At 48.5% G+C, this 13,829-nt stretch overlaps 1 protein-coding gene across 1 annotated transcript; it reads right to left on the minus strand.

Annotated features, from left to right (window-relative positions):
- Positions 1–300: 300 nt before the first annotated feature.
- On the minus strand, positions 301–11,028 carry LOC144952730 (E3 ubiquitin/ISG15 ligase TRIM25-like). The gene is made up of 6 exons (XM_078883222.1): positions 10,462–11,028; positions 5,087–5,182; positions 4,075–4,308; positions 2,954–2,976; positions 2,169–2,263; positions 301–851 (listed from the first exon to the last, which is right to left on the minus strand). The coding sequence occupies exons 1-6, from the start codon at positions 11,026–11,028 to the stop codon at positions 301–303; spliced, it is 1,566 nt and encodes a 521-aa protein (XP_078739348.1).
- Positions 11,029–13,829: the final 2,801 nt, after the last annotated feature.

Raw genomic sequence — 13,829 nt, forward strand, 5'->3', positions numbered from 1 at the left:
CAACCTGGACCTCACCCTCCCCTCCATGCTCACCTCACCCTTCCCTCAATTTTCACCCCACCCTCCCATCACCTCACCCTCTCTCTACCCCCTCCTTCACATCCTGTCCTCTCCGCACCCTCGCCTCACCCTTCACCCTCACAATCACCCTCCATACTCACCCGTCACCTTCCCTCACTTTCTCCTCCATTCTCGCCTCACCTTACCTCAACCTCACTTCACCCTCTCCTCACCATCCCCCCTCTCCTCCGTTTATTGGGTTTCTGTCTCGCTTTCTTGGGTTTCTATCTCTCCTCATCCTCAAGATGCACAACTCAGATCCACGATCTTCAATTGATCATTACAATAACCCAGACACATCCCAGGGTAGAGAGGCTGCAAGAATCTCTTCCTAACCTCGTGGATCACCTCCATGGATTCAGCGCAGTAAAACGCCAGGAGCCCCCCCTCCCAGTGCAGGTAAAGCCCGATTCTGCGGGGGGAGGGGGCCCCCCTCTCCGACAGTACTGTCTTCGCTCCACCATGAAACACTGAGAAGCTGTTATAACATTTCTCTAAACACCAGGACGCGTCGCTCCCTCCCAGCTGCTGTGTACTACCACTCCCTTTCCGTGGGATCGTCCAGTACGCGACTCCAACCCGCCACCACCGCGCGCCCCCCACGTCCACCTCCCAGTAGCGGTAGCCCGACGAGAAGCTCTCACAGCACAGGGCTTGTGCACAGCTATTAAACCGGTGTGGGTGATCAGGGCGACCCTGGGAGGCAGGGCTCAGCGTCATCGTCCTGAGATCCGAGGAGATCTGGAGGTAGTTATTAGCTGAGTTCGTGTCCAGAGTCGGCGAGCGTCCGTCTTTGACAACAGCGATGACAACATCACAACAGAACACCATCATCCACCATCAACATTACTATCACCAACCATCTTTACCATCAACAAAAACATCACAAACATACACATCACCAAGCTTCCTCGCCATCAATATCATCGTAGACAACAATATATACATCACCATCACCACTATCATCAACACTGAACATAAACAACATTACTATAGCAATAAGCGACATCACAACCATCATCACCACCACTAGCACCATCACAAATAATCACCACTATTACAAACAATCACCACCATCACTACCATTACCACTATTTCCATCACCACCATCGTCATCACTATCACCAAAATCACCGACACGACCAGCATCATCATAACCATCACAACGACCATTAAAACCATCATCACCACCATCACTACCATGACCACCATAACCAATATCATCACTACTACCATCAGCGCCATCAGCAAAACCATCACAACATTCACCACCCATATCACCAATGTCACCATCATTACCATCACCACGACCGTCGCTGATATCACCACGACCAACACCATCACCAATGCCATCAGCATTCCTATCACTCACATTATCACTAACATCAGCATCATTACCACCATCCTCATCACGTCCACTATCACCATCATTTTGACCATTATCAGCATCAGAAACTCATTTAAGGTTGAAACTGCCTAGCAGAGGCCCAGGACTGGATCATGTATCACCTGCCACTGATGTTAGCCATGCCTGGTAATCAAGCCCAGGTAACTGGGTTCGTAGTGCAGTGTGCTAACCACTATACCACCACTCCCCCATGCATAAATGCACAGACACATTCACAGGCACACACTCCATCTCAACATCACAATTACCCCAGACTCGTAATGCTGATTATTTACCCAAGAACACCACACTAAGTCTCATGGCTCTGTTCAGAAGGGTCCTGGAATGAGATGTGAACAAAGACTAAGATCCTCTTGTAGCCTTCACATACTATTGGGTGGGCAGCACCACGTCTGACCACCTTTGTCTCCCTAGTGGCGAGTTTGTTTACACACCGCATCAGGTTCCAGGATGTAAACATAGAAATATCCCCTGTGTAGCCTTTACAGACTGTTGGGGCAAATCAGCACCGTTGAAGGTTGGCACGACACACGACGGGATGGGTGGCCAGAACTACGCCTGGCCGCCTTTGTCTCCCTAGTGGTGACGTTTATAAAACTCCAGGTAATTATTTGAGTCTGAGTCGACCTCATGCACACACACGGGGATACTTTATTGTCAAGATGGCCCCATCACCCATGATTCACACTGAATAACTCACACAGGAGTTTGACTCCAGTTGTCTCCAGGACTTTCAGTGAGGCAATGTCCTCTTGACTGGGAGCTGAGGGTGGATCTGCTGTTACCCTCCCTGTCCTGTGAAAGCAGAACAGACAAGGCTACTGTCTCACATAGAGCATCGTCACTCAGGATAATCACAGCTCCATAACATAGACACTCATCACAGCGTCATCGCACGTGGGATCATCACAGCTCCATCTCACAGGCACTCATCAAACAAAGCATCATCACTCATCTCACAATTACAGCATCATCACACAGAATTACTATTACCACATACAGAATAACAACGCACGGTATCAAAACACAGCATCACCACACATTGCATAATCACACAGCATTACCACACACAGCATCATCACACACAGCCTCATTACACAGCATCATCACCGCGCAGTTTCAAAACACAGCCTCATCACACAGCTTCACCACACACAGCCTCATCACACAGCTTTACCATACACAGCCTCATCACACAGCATACCACACACAACCTCATCACACAGCTTCACCACACACAGCCTCATCACATAGCTTCACCACACACAGCATCATCACACAGCATAATTACCACACAGCATCACCAGACACAGCATCATCACCACACAAAATTACTATCACCACACATAGCATGATTACGTACGGCACCATCACACATCATTCACTACACACAGCATCCCCACACAGTCAATGTCTCACTGCCCGCACCCCACACTTAGTCCCATTTTGTCGTGTGTCGAGTCGTGAGGGATATTCGTCTTTTACCTGTGCGTCTCCTTCAGGTGGACCTGTGGGAGAGATAGAGATGCATTACTGTGTCTCTACCTCCAATCCCTTGTGATCAGTGGAGTTCCCACTGCAACACCGTGGGTGGAATGTAAACTCCAAAGTCTTTGCTTATGACCCCATGATCACCAACACTGACCTACGGGGCAAATATTTCAGTGAGACCAGTTGAAAGTCTATAAATTACTATTTTAAAATTTTCCACGTCAGGCCCACTGAGCGATAGAGCTCTTCAGAAGCGACCTGGCCACAAATGATAGCTCACGAAGTGGTTCATCTCGTGGAAATTTACAGCAGCCCAATACTCTAAACGCACGTGTGAAAAACTAGAGAGACCATGGAGAGAGACATGCAAACTCCAAATATATAGGGACGTCATGGTTGAGATCAAATCCACGACCTCCGGTATACCAGGCGAGGTAGTTAACATCTCGCCACCCCTATGAGGACCAACACTGATTTGCAGGGCAACTATTTCAGAGTGAGACCAGTTGATATTGATCTGTGTTGAGATTAATTTCTGTCGTCAATGCACACGTGGCAGATCTTACAGAAGTGGTGGTGAATACACAAGAATATCATTAATACGCGTATGAGACCTCGTATTTATTTATCTTCCATAATAGGAACACTGAAGGTCGCCCATCCAAGATTAGGTCCACAAAGCAAGAAGCAGAGATGACATCGGCTCGTGAGCAGGCGCTGGTGGATTGTTGCATCGCGGCATCATGAGATGTGACAATGGCTTGGGGAGGCCTTCATCCATCAGTGGATAGATCATGACTGATGATAATCATGAATACCGTGTACATTGTTGTTGTAGGGTTTATTTAAAGGTGCAATTCCAATAACATTTAGTTTATAATCACAATGACACAAACTTAATGGGAATCTGTTAAAGGACGGGAGAGAGAATTCATTTAACTGAAAAAATATGAGCTGGCCTTCCAAATGGCAGCCACTGGAGCTGCGATGCGAGTCCATGAGTGGAGCTGTGTTCTCAAGCCAAGTGGATGCGAGCTCTCATTCACGAGCCTCCCTCTGCTGCTGCTGGTGAGAGGGCTCTGTGCCAATAGCGACACTGGAGACTCATCGCTCACCTGCAGGAACGCGAGCGAGTCCCTCTCCTGAGCTAGGACCTGCAGGCGAGTGGCTGCTGCCTGGAGCTCGCTGATCTCGCGCTGGTAGTGAGCGATCTTCTTCTCGATCTGGGACAGCTGCTCACGCCCTTTCTGCTCCGCTTGCTCTAAAGCCGCCTTCTCCTCCGCATCCAACGCTGCTCTCGTGCGGGCGGATCTGACCGAGATTGAGGCATTTTCATCTGTCATGGATCCCTGCAAAGAGAAATACATGCCACCTCTGTTCATTAAATGGCTGGTCCTTTGTGAAATGACATTCAGGTCAGTGTGACCCGAGTGCAAATATGAAGGTGTCCAGACAGTGATACGAGTCTGCAGCACTGAGGCCTCCGTCTACCTCTCATAGCGCTGCTGTGCATTTTTAGGACAACACGATTCGGGGGCTGTGAGGCATTGAAATCATCAAATACCATCAGGAGTACATTTAGGGTCTGTGCCATTCTCATTGCACAAGGCTATCAGTACGAAGCGAAGGAAAATTTGTAAAGGGCCTTAATGAAATGGTAAGCTAGGCCAATTCCTCTTTAAATGAATGTTTTGAATGTAAGAGAAAACCACATGTATGGATGAAGAGAAGGGATCGTAAAACCACTTGCTATACTGCCACCTGGCCACCATAAAGCCTGACTGGTTTCAATAAGATGGTGTACAACAGTCTGTCTGTGTGTGATCCACCAACTCTGCCACCAGAATATTGGATAAGAGGTACGTACCACCTCATCTGACCAATATAGTTAACAGACGTTGAAGTGGTAAGTTGTATGGAGATATGTGAATGTGGAATTTACACCACTGATTGAGTTTCTCAGTGGAGATGAGAACCACCTCTTTACTCGTCCTGACGGTTGTGGGTTTCGTCCCACAATGTGTTTGGAGCCAATGGAAGTCCGCGTGAATGAATGGAGTTGTCCTCCATCACAAACCCTACTCAGGGTGGAGTCACGGGTCACAGAGTCCGGCCCAGACGCGGTACCTGCACGTCCCTGCGAGCGGCCTCCATCCGCCTCACGGACTCTTCCGCCTCCTTCTTCTTCTCCTCCACTGCCCGCGTCTCCTCTCCCACTTGTTTCTGTGAGAGACGTCACCAGGGGAGACTCCACTCACTCTCTGAGCGTCCCCTCTTACCCCAACTCCACGCAAACTCCTCCACAGTGACGGGGGCAGTAGCCCCGGTGCAGAAATGGAGGCTGGGGGAGCAAGCGTTGCAGGGAACTAATTTCACGAGGAGCTCAAACGTGCGCAGGGCTTCCTAGGTTGTGGGTGAAGCTACCTAAGCAGTGGACAGAGCTACCTAAGTAGTAGGTGTGGCTACCTGAGTAGTGGTGGAGCTGCCGGAGTAGTGGGTGGAGCTACCTGAGTAGTGGTGGAGCTACCTGAGCAATGGGCAGAGCTACCTGAGTAGTGGTGGAGCTGCCTGGGCAGTGGGCGGGGTTACTGGAGTAGTGGGCGGGGCTATCTGAATGGTGGGTGGAGCTACATGAGTAGTGGGCGGGGCTATCCGAGTCGTGGGCGGGCTATCTGAGTAGTGGGTGGACAGGGCACCAGAGTTTTGAGATGTTATCTGCCTTTCCTGCGATAGAGGAGGTCGTGGGTTCGATCCCGACCCTGATGCCTGTATACAATCGACCCTTCCACATCGTGGGGGTTACGGGCGCAGGCCCCTCGTGATATGGAAAAACAGCATAACATGTTTTGGAAGGACGTAATAAACCATTTTGATACACATTAGGGTGGGTAGAATAATACATAGTGTTATATTAAAAATGTATAAGGTATAGGGTGGTTTATAGCAATACAGTATGTAATTTAATGTTGGTTTTGCCTATGGAAGTATATAGTACGGTATAGACGCGTGTGATGTAAGAGAATAAAGTTTAGATGGAAGCATATTATATAATTTTTTACAACGTAGAATTTTTCATGTATTACTTACTGTTAGTAACTCAGCTTATTGTAGAGTATAGTAAGTTTACTGATGATGCTATGTAGTTTATACTTTAGTTTGTCATGCAGTTTATACTGTAGTTTTTTACGTGGTTGTTTAGTAACTACAGCTACATACTATTAACATTCCTTTCCTTTGTTAATGCTCCCCCCCTTCCCCCCCCCCCCTTTGATGCTGCTAATCCTGCATAATGCACGGGCATAGTATTGATTTGGAACCCCCCCCGCCCACCTCCTACGCATTTTCCATATGCTGAATTCCTCTTGATATGCAAATTATTTTGTTTAGGCGCTCTTCTTCCCACCTCCCCCCCCTCTAACCCAGCTTAAATATACGCTCCAAGCTTGGGGTGTTTCATTCTTCGCCTGAGGATGGCTGCTTGCGTTGTGGCCGAAACGTCGTGAGAATTGCTTTATTATGTTTTATTTTTATTATTTTATTACTTCCCTTCTACGTGACTTTACCGAAAGAACCAAGAAGATGAATCCCTGCAGTCACGAAAGCTTTAAATCGAAATTTAACCGCCTCTACGGGGAGGGTTTCCACATAACTTTGAGATCCTTCAACAAGCTCCGGGACAAGAAGGCTCAGCTAATCGAGTCTCTCACCTTTCTGAAGAGATGCCGCGACTCTAAGGTAATACCGAACGCATTTACACTAACATCTGCTGCTGTAACTTCTTCTAATGCGAAACGAATTCTGTCTAGAACTAGCTTAGCTCTTATCTCAGAGAAAATCAGACTTACGCGCACCGAACTAGATCAGTTAGACAAGACACTCTACAAATCACACTTATCCTTGAGTGCAACAATGTCCACATCGGATTGGGAACATGTGGAAAAAATGACTGCCTCTTCAGCTGCCGCTATGTCGACTAAATGTAAGGACAACTTGATTTCCAAATTCAACCGCCTCTCAAACAAGAAACCGGACCCACACATTGAAAAGCTAGATGTTAACAAAGTCGTAATTAATCGCAGTAACAGTCCTATTTCTGAAGGTTTGAAATCCGTTTTAGCTAAAGGACTAAACTTTGCAGTCACACCTAGACACATACCAGTTAATGATATAATTGCTCGAGTAGATGTAGCTCTCAAGGGCTTGAGTCACATCGCTGCAGACGTAGCAAGATCGGAAATCTCTGTAACCCTCAAAAACGCTAAGATGCCAGCTAGCAACATCAGCAAAGATGAGCGTTTTGAATTAGCTCAATTAAAAAAGAGGGATGACATTGTCATCCTCTCAGCCGACAAAGGCAATGCCACTGTCATCATGGACAAAATAGAATACAACAACAAAATTCAAAAACTACTCACCGATGGCAGCTATACAAAAATAAAAAGAGACCCCACCAACAGCCTCGTCTCCAAAACCAACAACATCATTTCTGCTTCAACCGCATTAATTGATCAGACCAAACAGTTCTCGTTGAAACCTTCTGCAGCCAGGCCACCAAGATTGTACGGCTTGCCAAAGATACATAAAGAAGATACACCTCTTCGTCCCATTGTCTCTACTATCAACTCCCCGACTTACAAACTGGCTCGTTTTTTGTCCGAAATCCTACGGCCTTTCACTGGAAAAACCACCTCTGCAGTACTAAACTCTACTGACCTGGTATCAACAATCAAGGGGATTGCCCTGTCCCCAGACGACCTGCTTGTCAGTTTTGATGTGGTTTCCTTGTTCACCAAGGTGCCTGTGCCTGACACCATCGCAATCATTGAAGACTTGGTTCATCAAGGACTGAATGCTGGGGTACCCCCCCTGGTGAGACACTGCTTAACCAATACATACTTCACCTGGAATGGAACCTTCTACAAGCAAATTGAGGGCACCCCAATGGGCTCCCCCTTATCTCCGGTTGTAGCCAACATCTTCATGGAGAAATTTGAGACGGACGCCATCCAGACTGCGACTCTACGCCCGACCTTATGGAAGAGGTACGTAGACGACACTTTTGTCATCTGGCCACATGGCCGGCCTGCTCTAGACCAATTTCTCGACCATATCAATTTCATACACCCAGCCATCAGATTCACCATGGAAGTCGAAAATGATGGCAAGCTACCCTTTTTGGATGTCCTAATCAAAAGGAGACCTGATGGTTCAATGAGCCACTCTGTCTACAGGAAAGCCACCCACACGGATGCTTATCTAAAACCGGATTCCCACCACCATCCATCCCAGAAGAATTCTCTCATCAAGACTCTATATCATAGAGCCCAATGCATCTCCGACCATGAACACATTTCCAGTGAACTCAAACACGTACGCCAAGCTCTTAAGGCTAATGGTTACTCCGACTACACAATCCGCAAAGCCATCACTCCAACCACCAAGAAAGATCCTGTTGAGGAGCCTTTCAAGACCATCACCTTACCCTACATTGCTGGGGTCACAAAAAAGATCTCCAAAATCCTGATTAAACACAAGATCCAGGTCCGATTCAACACAGTACATAAAATCCGTGATCTGGTACCGTCTGTAAAAGATGTGGTTCCAGACATACAGTACCCTGGTGTCTACAAACTAAGTTGCCTCTGTGGTAGCAGTTACATTGGGGAAACCAAACGACAGGTCTCGGACCGCATCCGTGAACATAAAGCTGACCTGAAACACTGTAGGACAAACACCTCAGCCGTGGCAGATCACTGTTACAACTCAGTGGGCTCACATGACATTGACTTCTCCAAGACAGAGGTTCTCTGCAAGCCATCTGGCTATCATGAGAGATTCGTACATGAGGCGATCCACATTTACAAACACAGAGACAATTTTAACCGAGAAGATGGATTCTGGCTTAGCAATCACTGGAAGGACGTAATAAACCATTTTGATACACATTAGGGTGGGTAGAATAATACATAGTGTTATATTAAAAATGTATAAGGTATAGGGTGGTTTATAGCAATACAGTATGTAATTTAATGTTGGTTTTGCCTATGGAAGTATATAGTACGGTATAGACGCGTGTGATGTAAGAGAATAAAGTTTAGATGGAAGCATATTATATAATTTTTTACAACGTAGAATTTTTCATGTATTACTTACTGTTAGTAACTCAGCTTATTGTAGAGTATAGTAAGTTTACTGATGATGCTATGTAGTTTATACTTTAGTTTGTCATGCAGTTTATACTGTAGTTTTTTACGTGGTTGTTTAGTAACTACAGCTACATACTATTAACATTCCTTTCCTTTGTTAATGCTCCCCCCCTTCCCCCCCCCCCCCTTTGATGCTGCTAATCCTGCATAATGCACGGGCATAGTATTGATTTGGAACCCCCCCCGCCCACCTCCTACGCATTTTCCATATGCTGAATTCCTCTTGATATGCAAATTATTTTGTTTAGGCGCTCTTCTTCCCACCTCCCCCCCCTCTAACCCAGCTTAAATATACGCTCCAAGCTTGGGGTGTTTCATTCTTCGCCTGAGGATGGCTGCTTGCGTTGTGGCCGAAACGTCGTGAGAATTGCTTTATTATGTTTTATTTTTATTATTTTATTACTTCCCTTCTACGTGACTTTACCGAAAGAACCAAGAAGATGTTTTGGTCCCCTTGGTCCCCTTGGCGAGTGAAGCGGTACAAAAACATCAGAGAAACGCGAGATACAAAGATCACTGCGAGATCACTGCGAGATGCTGCCGTAAACACACTTGGCGTCCTCCAAACCAGCGCATAGAACCGAGGTTCTTTTCGCAAACTAACTTTTTAAAAATGTAACTTAAAAAAAATATGTTTATATTTATGGTAATTACAACTATAATGAGCCAAGAATGTCTGTGTTCCGCGCGTGACGTCACTCCACATGCTGCACCACTCCTCTCATTAATAACCATGAGCGGGTGACGTCACTCCCCATGCCGGACCCTTCCCCAATAACCATTAGTGGGTTACATATGGGGCAAACCCCCCCACCCCCCCACCATTAATAATCATGAGCTGAACAATTTTTCTATTGAATATTTCAGATTTACTGCAATATACACCCGTCGTTGGACGGGCAAACAAGCTAGTTAAAATATGAAATACATGAATATTATACAGTTCTGTACATATCATTTACGCATTTGAGTTACTAAACTTTTTGTGTGTCGTCTGCAGCCTTCACAAAACTCCCAAAAACTCCCGAAAAATTCCCATTTAATTTTTTATGCTGACCCCGCGATGTATCGAAACCGCGATGGGGAAAGTCGCAATGCAGAAGGGTCGACTGTACTTTGAATCTACCCTTCAAACACTCGTTTGAAAAATAAATTGACGGGCATGTAAAATATTAAATTAGTCTGAGCCACTTGCTGTGGTTTCATTATTTTTAGATGTTGCTGTTGACAGAGTTCATCAGCTGATGCTGCGGTATCGTGGGTACTACTCGGTGATCGTTAGAACCTCCTCCTCACCATTCGTTTGTCGTGCTCCACCTTCAGAGTGACGAGCTCGTGGCCTCGATGATCCACAGTGACGGTACAGTCCCTGCAGACGAGGCGTCCGTCGTTAATGCAGTAGAAGCGGTACTCGTCTCTGTGCTCCATGCACCGTCGATTCTCCAAGTCCACACCGGGCGACACAAGGACGTGGTCACTAAACTTTGCCAACTTCTGGTGGGGCACAACGTGGGTCATACAGAACGACGTCTCACACTTGAGGCAAGTCTTCACTGCGGGCTTCCTGCAATAATCGCAGCAAACAGCAGAAGCAGCAGCATCGGCAGCCATGGGCTCAGCCACTCGCAGCTGCTCGATGAGGTTGGTGAGCGTCACGTTCTTGCTCAGCTTGGGCCTCCGAGGGAAGGTCACTCGGCACTGTGGGCAGGAGAAGGACTCGGCCGCATCCCAGGCGCCCTCCACGCACTTGAGGCAGAACAAGTGGCCGCAGCTGAGCGTGCAGGGGCAGCGGAAGGCGTCCAGGCAGATGGGGCAGGTCAACTCCCCTGGAACCTCGTTACCACTGGGAGCCGCACTCGCCATGGCCCTGTGGCTTTGCTCAGAGATGGGCACTGGCTGGAGCTCAGGCAGTCTATGGCTGTAGCTCAGGCAGTCACTGGCTGTAGCTAAGGCAGTAGCTGGCTGGAGCTCACACAATCTCTGCCAGTAGCTCCGGCAGACTGGCTGTAGCTCCGGTAGTATTTAGCTATAGCTCACGCAGTCTTTGGCTCTAACTCATGCAGTCTCTGGCGACATCTGAGACACTAAACAAGAAACAAGCCACCTAAATGTGAGGCAGGTTAAAGTACAAAGTCTTTCAGTTTGATTTGCATATCACGAGGCGCACCCTGTAATGTGTTGACATGTGACTGGGTAGAGATGTCTAGGCTCCAGAGGGGGCTAGATAAAGAGTCAGCTCACCTTATCTCAAATAACCTCATCTCAACTAACCTCTTATCAATTCACCTCATGTCAACGCACTTCTGTGCAGGTTGGTCCATCTTGGACCTATGAAAATTCCCTCTTGTTGTCCACACATATGCTCTCACAAGCAACAGCTACCCTCCAATTACACAAACTCACGAGCCCCGCCGTCATGCAGAGATAACGTAGGTTGTCCCCTAACACAGTTTAACTCACCTTCCAAGCTCCAAATAATTGTGACGCAAAAAAGTGCAAATATCAGAACAGTTGAACACCAACAGATCCCGACGTGTGTCATCCAGACAACTTCACTTCCGCTCTTTAGTCCGGTCTCAAACAGGTCTACATGGTTCACGAAGTTTGTCCAAAATATTGGCCACGAATAATGAGCTTGGTACGGTGTACAGCCAGGGACTCGCCACTCAAAGCAGATGGCCTCCATGGGCACCGCAGATGTCCTCAACAGTCTGAAACGAAAAGAGCTGTTGCAGGGTTGTGGTTGGGTTTCTCGCACATTCAAAAACACCCATTTGAAGAGGAATTGGCTGAACGTCCCAAAACAATATTTCTTTGAAAAGAGACTCATTAAGGATTTACTTGTTGAAGAACAATTTAAGCTGCTTACCCTTCGCTACTAGTGACATACATTATAAAAAGATGGCGACCTCTAGGGCAGTAGCGTCGCCATCCACGAGTCTAGCAGTGGCTCGAGCGCTGCCTCGGCGAGCCTCGCTGCGTCTGTCAACAGCGGTGCTCATCTCAACTTATTTTATATTTATAGCACACCTTTTCTCAATGTGCTTAACATAGTTTAAAAGAAATGTTACATAATACAATATGGATGGCAGGGACGTTAGAGGCTGAGGAATGGGTGACTGCGATAGGGGATACTTGGAGATTACAAAAGGGTAGGGGGAGGGAAGAGGAAGAGTGTGACGGTGGGTAACCAACTCTAGCATCACTGTTGGGGCCGCTGGCGCCCGAGGTCTCTCCTTGCTGGGCGCCGACTGTAGAGGTCCCGCCGTTTCCCGACCCCTCACTGGTATGCGAACAGCTGCTGCCGCCGCTGGGCTCATCGCTCACGGGGTAAGGGCTGTTGCCCGACGGCTCTCCTCCCTGGATCGCACCTCCGCGAGTTTGCGAGAGAGGCATGGCTCGTCACCGGCTCCCGTACGCCTGTAAACACTGCATTGCCTCTCCGTCAATCAAACGCAATGCCTCCCCTCACACAGCCCCGTGCAGCAATCACACGCTCTGAACGGGGGGTCAGGGGTCGGAGGGCGAATGACGTTGCTTGCACACGCGCGGCTACCGCGAGCGGGTGATAACGCTCATTTAAAGGGGCCGTGGAACAGGTGTTTATGGTGGGTGTGAGCCTTCACACAGCACAAGTCTCCACGGCGACAGACGGAGCGTGCACCCGTGGACACACCGTCCACCCACGTTACGAGCGCACACATACACACACAGCACCACGCGCTTTCACCCGCTCGTCCAAACCACACGAGGCTGCGATGGGTTATTAATGATTTATTATCGGCCGACTGTGATTCACTGTTGGGTCAGTAGGGACCGGCAAGGAAGGCCTACACTATCGCCCAAGGGTCTGTACCCGTTTTATCTAATTTGATAGGCTCTAAGTGGTTTTGGTTTGAATAGCCTCAATCCCAATACTCTTTTACCTCTTACTCACGGTTAGATGTGCACGGCGCTCCGGTGGCCTCGTCCTCGTTGCTCACCTCGAGGCGTCACACGGACATTCGAGTGGCCGAGCTGGAGACTGTCCCGAGAGCTGACTTTTGGAGCAAGAGAAGGCTCTACCTGTCTGCGCTCCCCTTTTATTGTTAACCTACATCAAAGACAGCCGACCCAAGGGCCTTCTTGGCCAATCAGGTCGCCGTACTGGTTCAGCCGCATTCCCGGTTTCCCTAACAATGGGCCCCCGCTGGCGGCGGTGCCGGCGGTGGTCCACGGGCGCCTTTGCTATGCTAATCAGCCACGGTTTCCATTACAAAGGGCTCGCCGTGGGCTGCTGCGCGGCGGCGGTCCCCGAGCACACCCGCTATGCCAATCAGCCGCCCCCCTGGCTTCTCCCTTCGTTTGTGGCTGCAGACCCCTGCCTGCCTTGCCGATACGTGTGTGTGGGGGGTGCGTTTCAACTGTGGTGGCTGGACAGCCCCCGCCGTGACCATGCAATCTCAACCCCGGTCACAGCGCCGTGGTGTGAATTAGCATCGGGGGAGGTCGCCCAATTCCCTGGCCGCAGGAAACCGTGAAGATTATCCCTATGAGGGCTTTCGGGTGAAAACCTGCCGGCCAAGTGACCTCCCTTCGGAGCTCTATGGGGGGGACATGTGTGGGGGTGTGTTTATGTGGGGGGCGGTGAGGGGGAAGCGGGGTCGGCCCCGTCGCTTGGTGGT

Source organism: Lampetra fluviatilis, chromosome 69 (genome assembly GCF_964198595.1).
Source record: "Lampetra fluviatilis chromosome 69, kcLamFluv1.1, whole genome shotgun sequence".
NCBI lineage: Eukaryota > Metazoa > Chordata > Hyperoartia > Petromyzontiformes > Petromyzontidae > Lampetra > Lampetra fluviatilis.

Coding starts and splice junctions, on each gene's coding strand:
- LOC144952730 (XM_078883222.1), bottom strand. CDS start 11,028: ATGGCGAGTGCGGCTCCCAGTGGTAACGAGGTTCCAGGGGAGTTGACC. Junction 4,309..5,086: donor CCGCTCGCAGGGACGTGCAG/GTACCGCGTCTG, acceptor TTCTCTTTGCAG/GGATCCATGACAGATGAAAA. Junction 2,264..2,953: donor CACCTGAAGGAGACGCACAG/GTAAAAGACGAA, acceptor CTGCTTTCACAG/GACAGGGAGGGTAACAGCAG.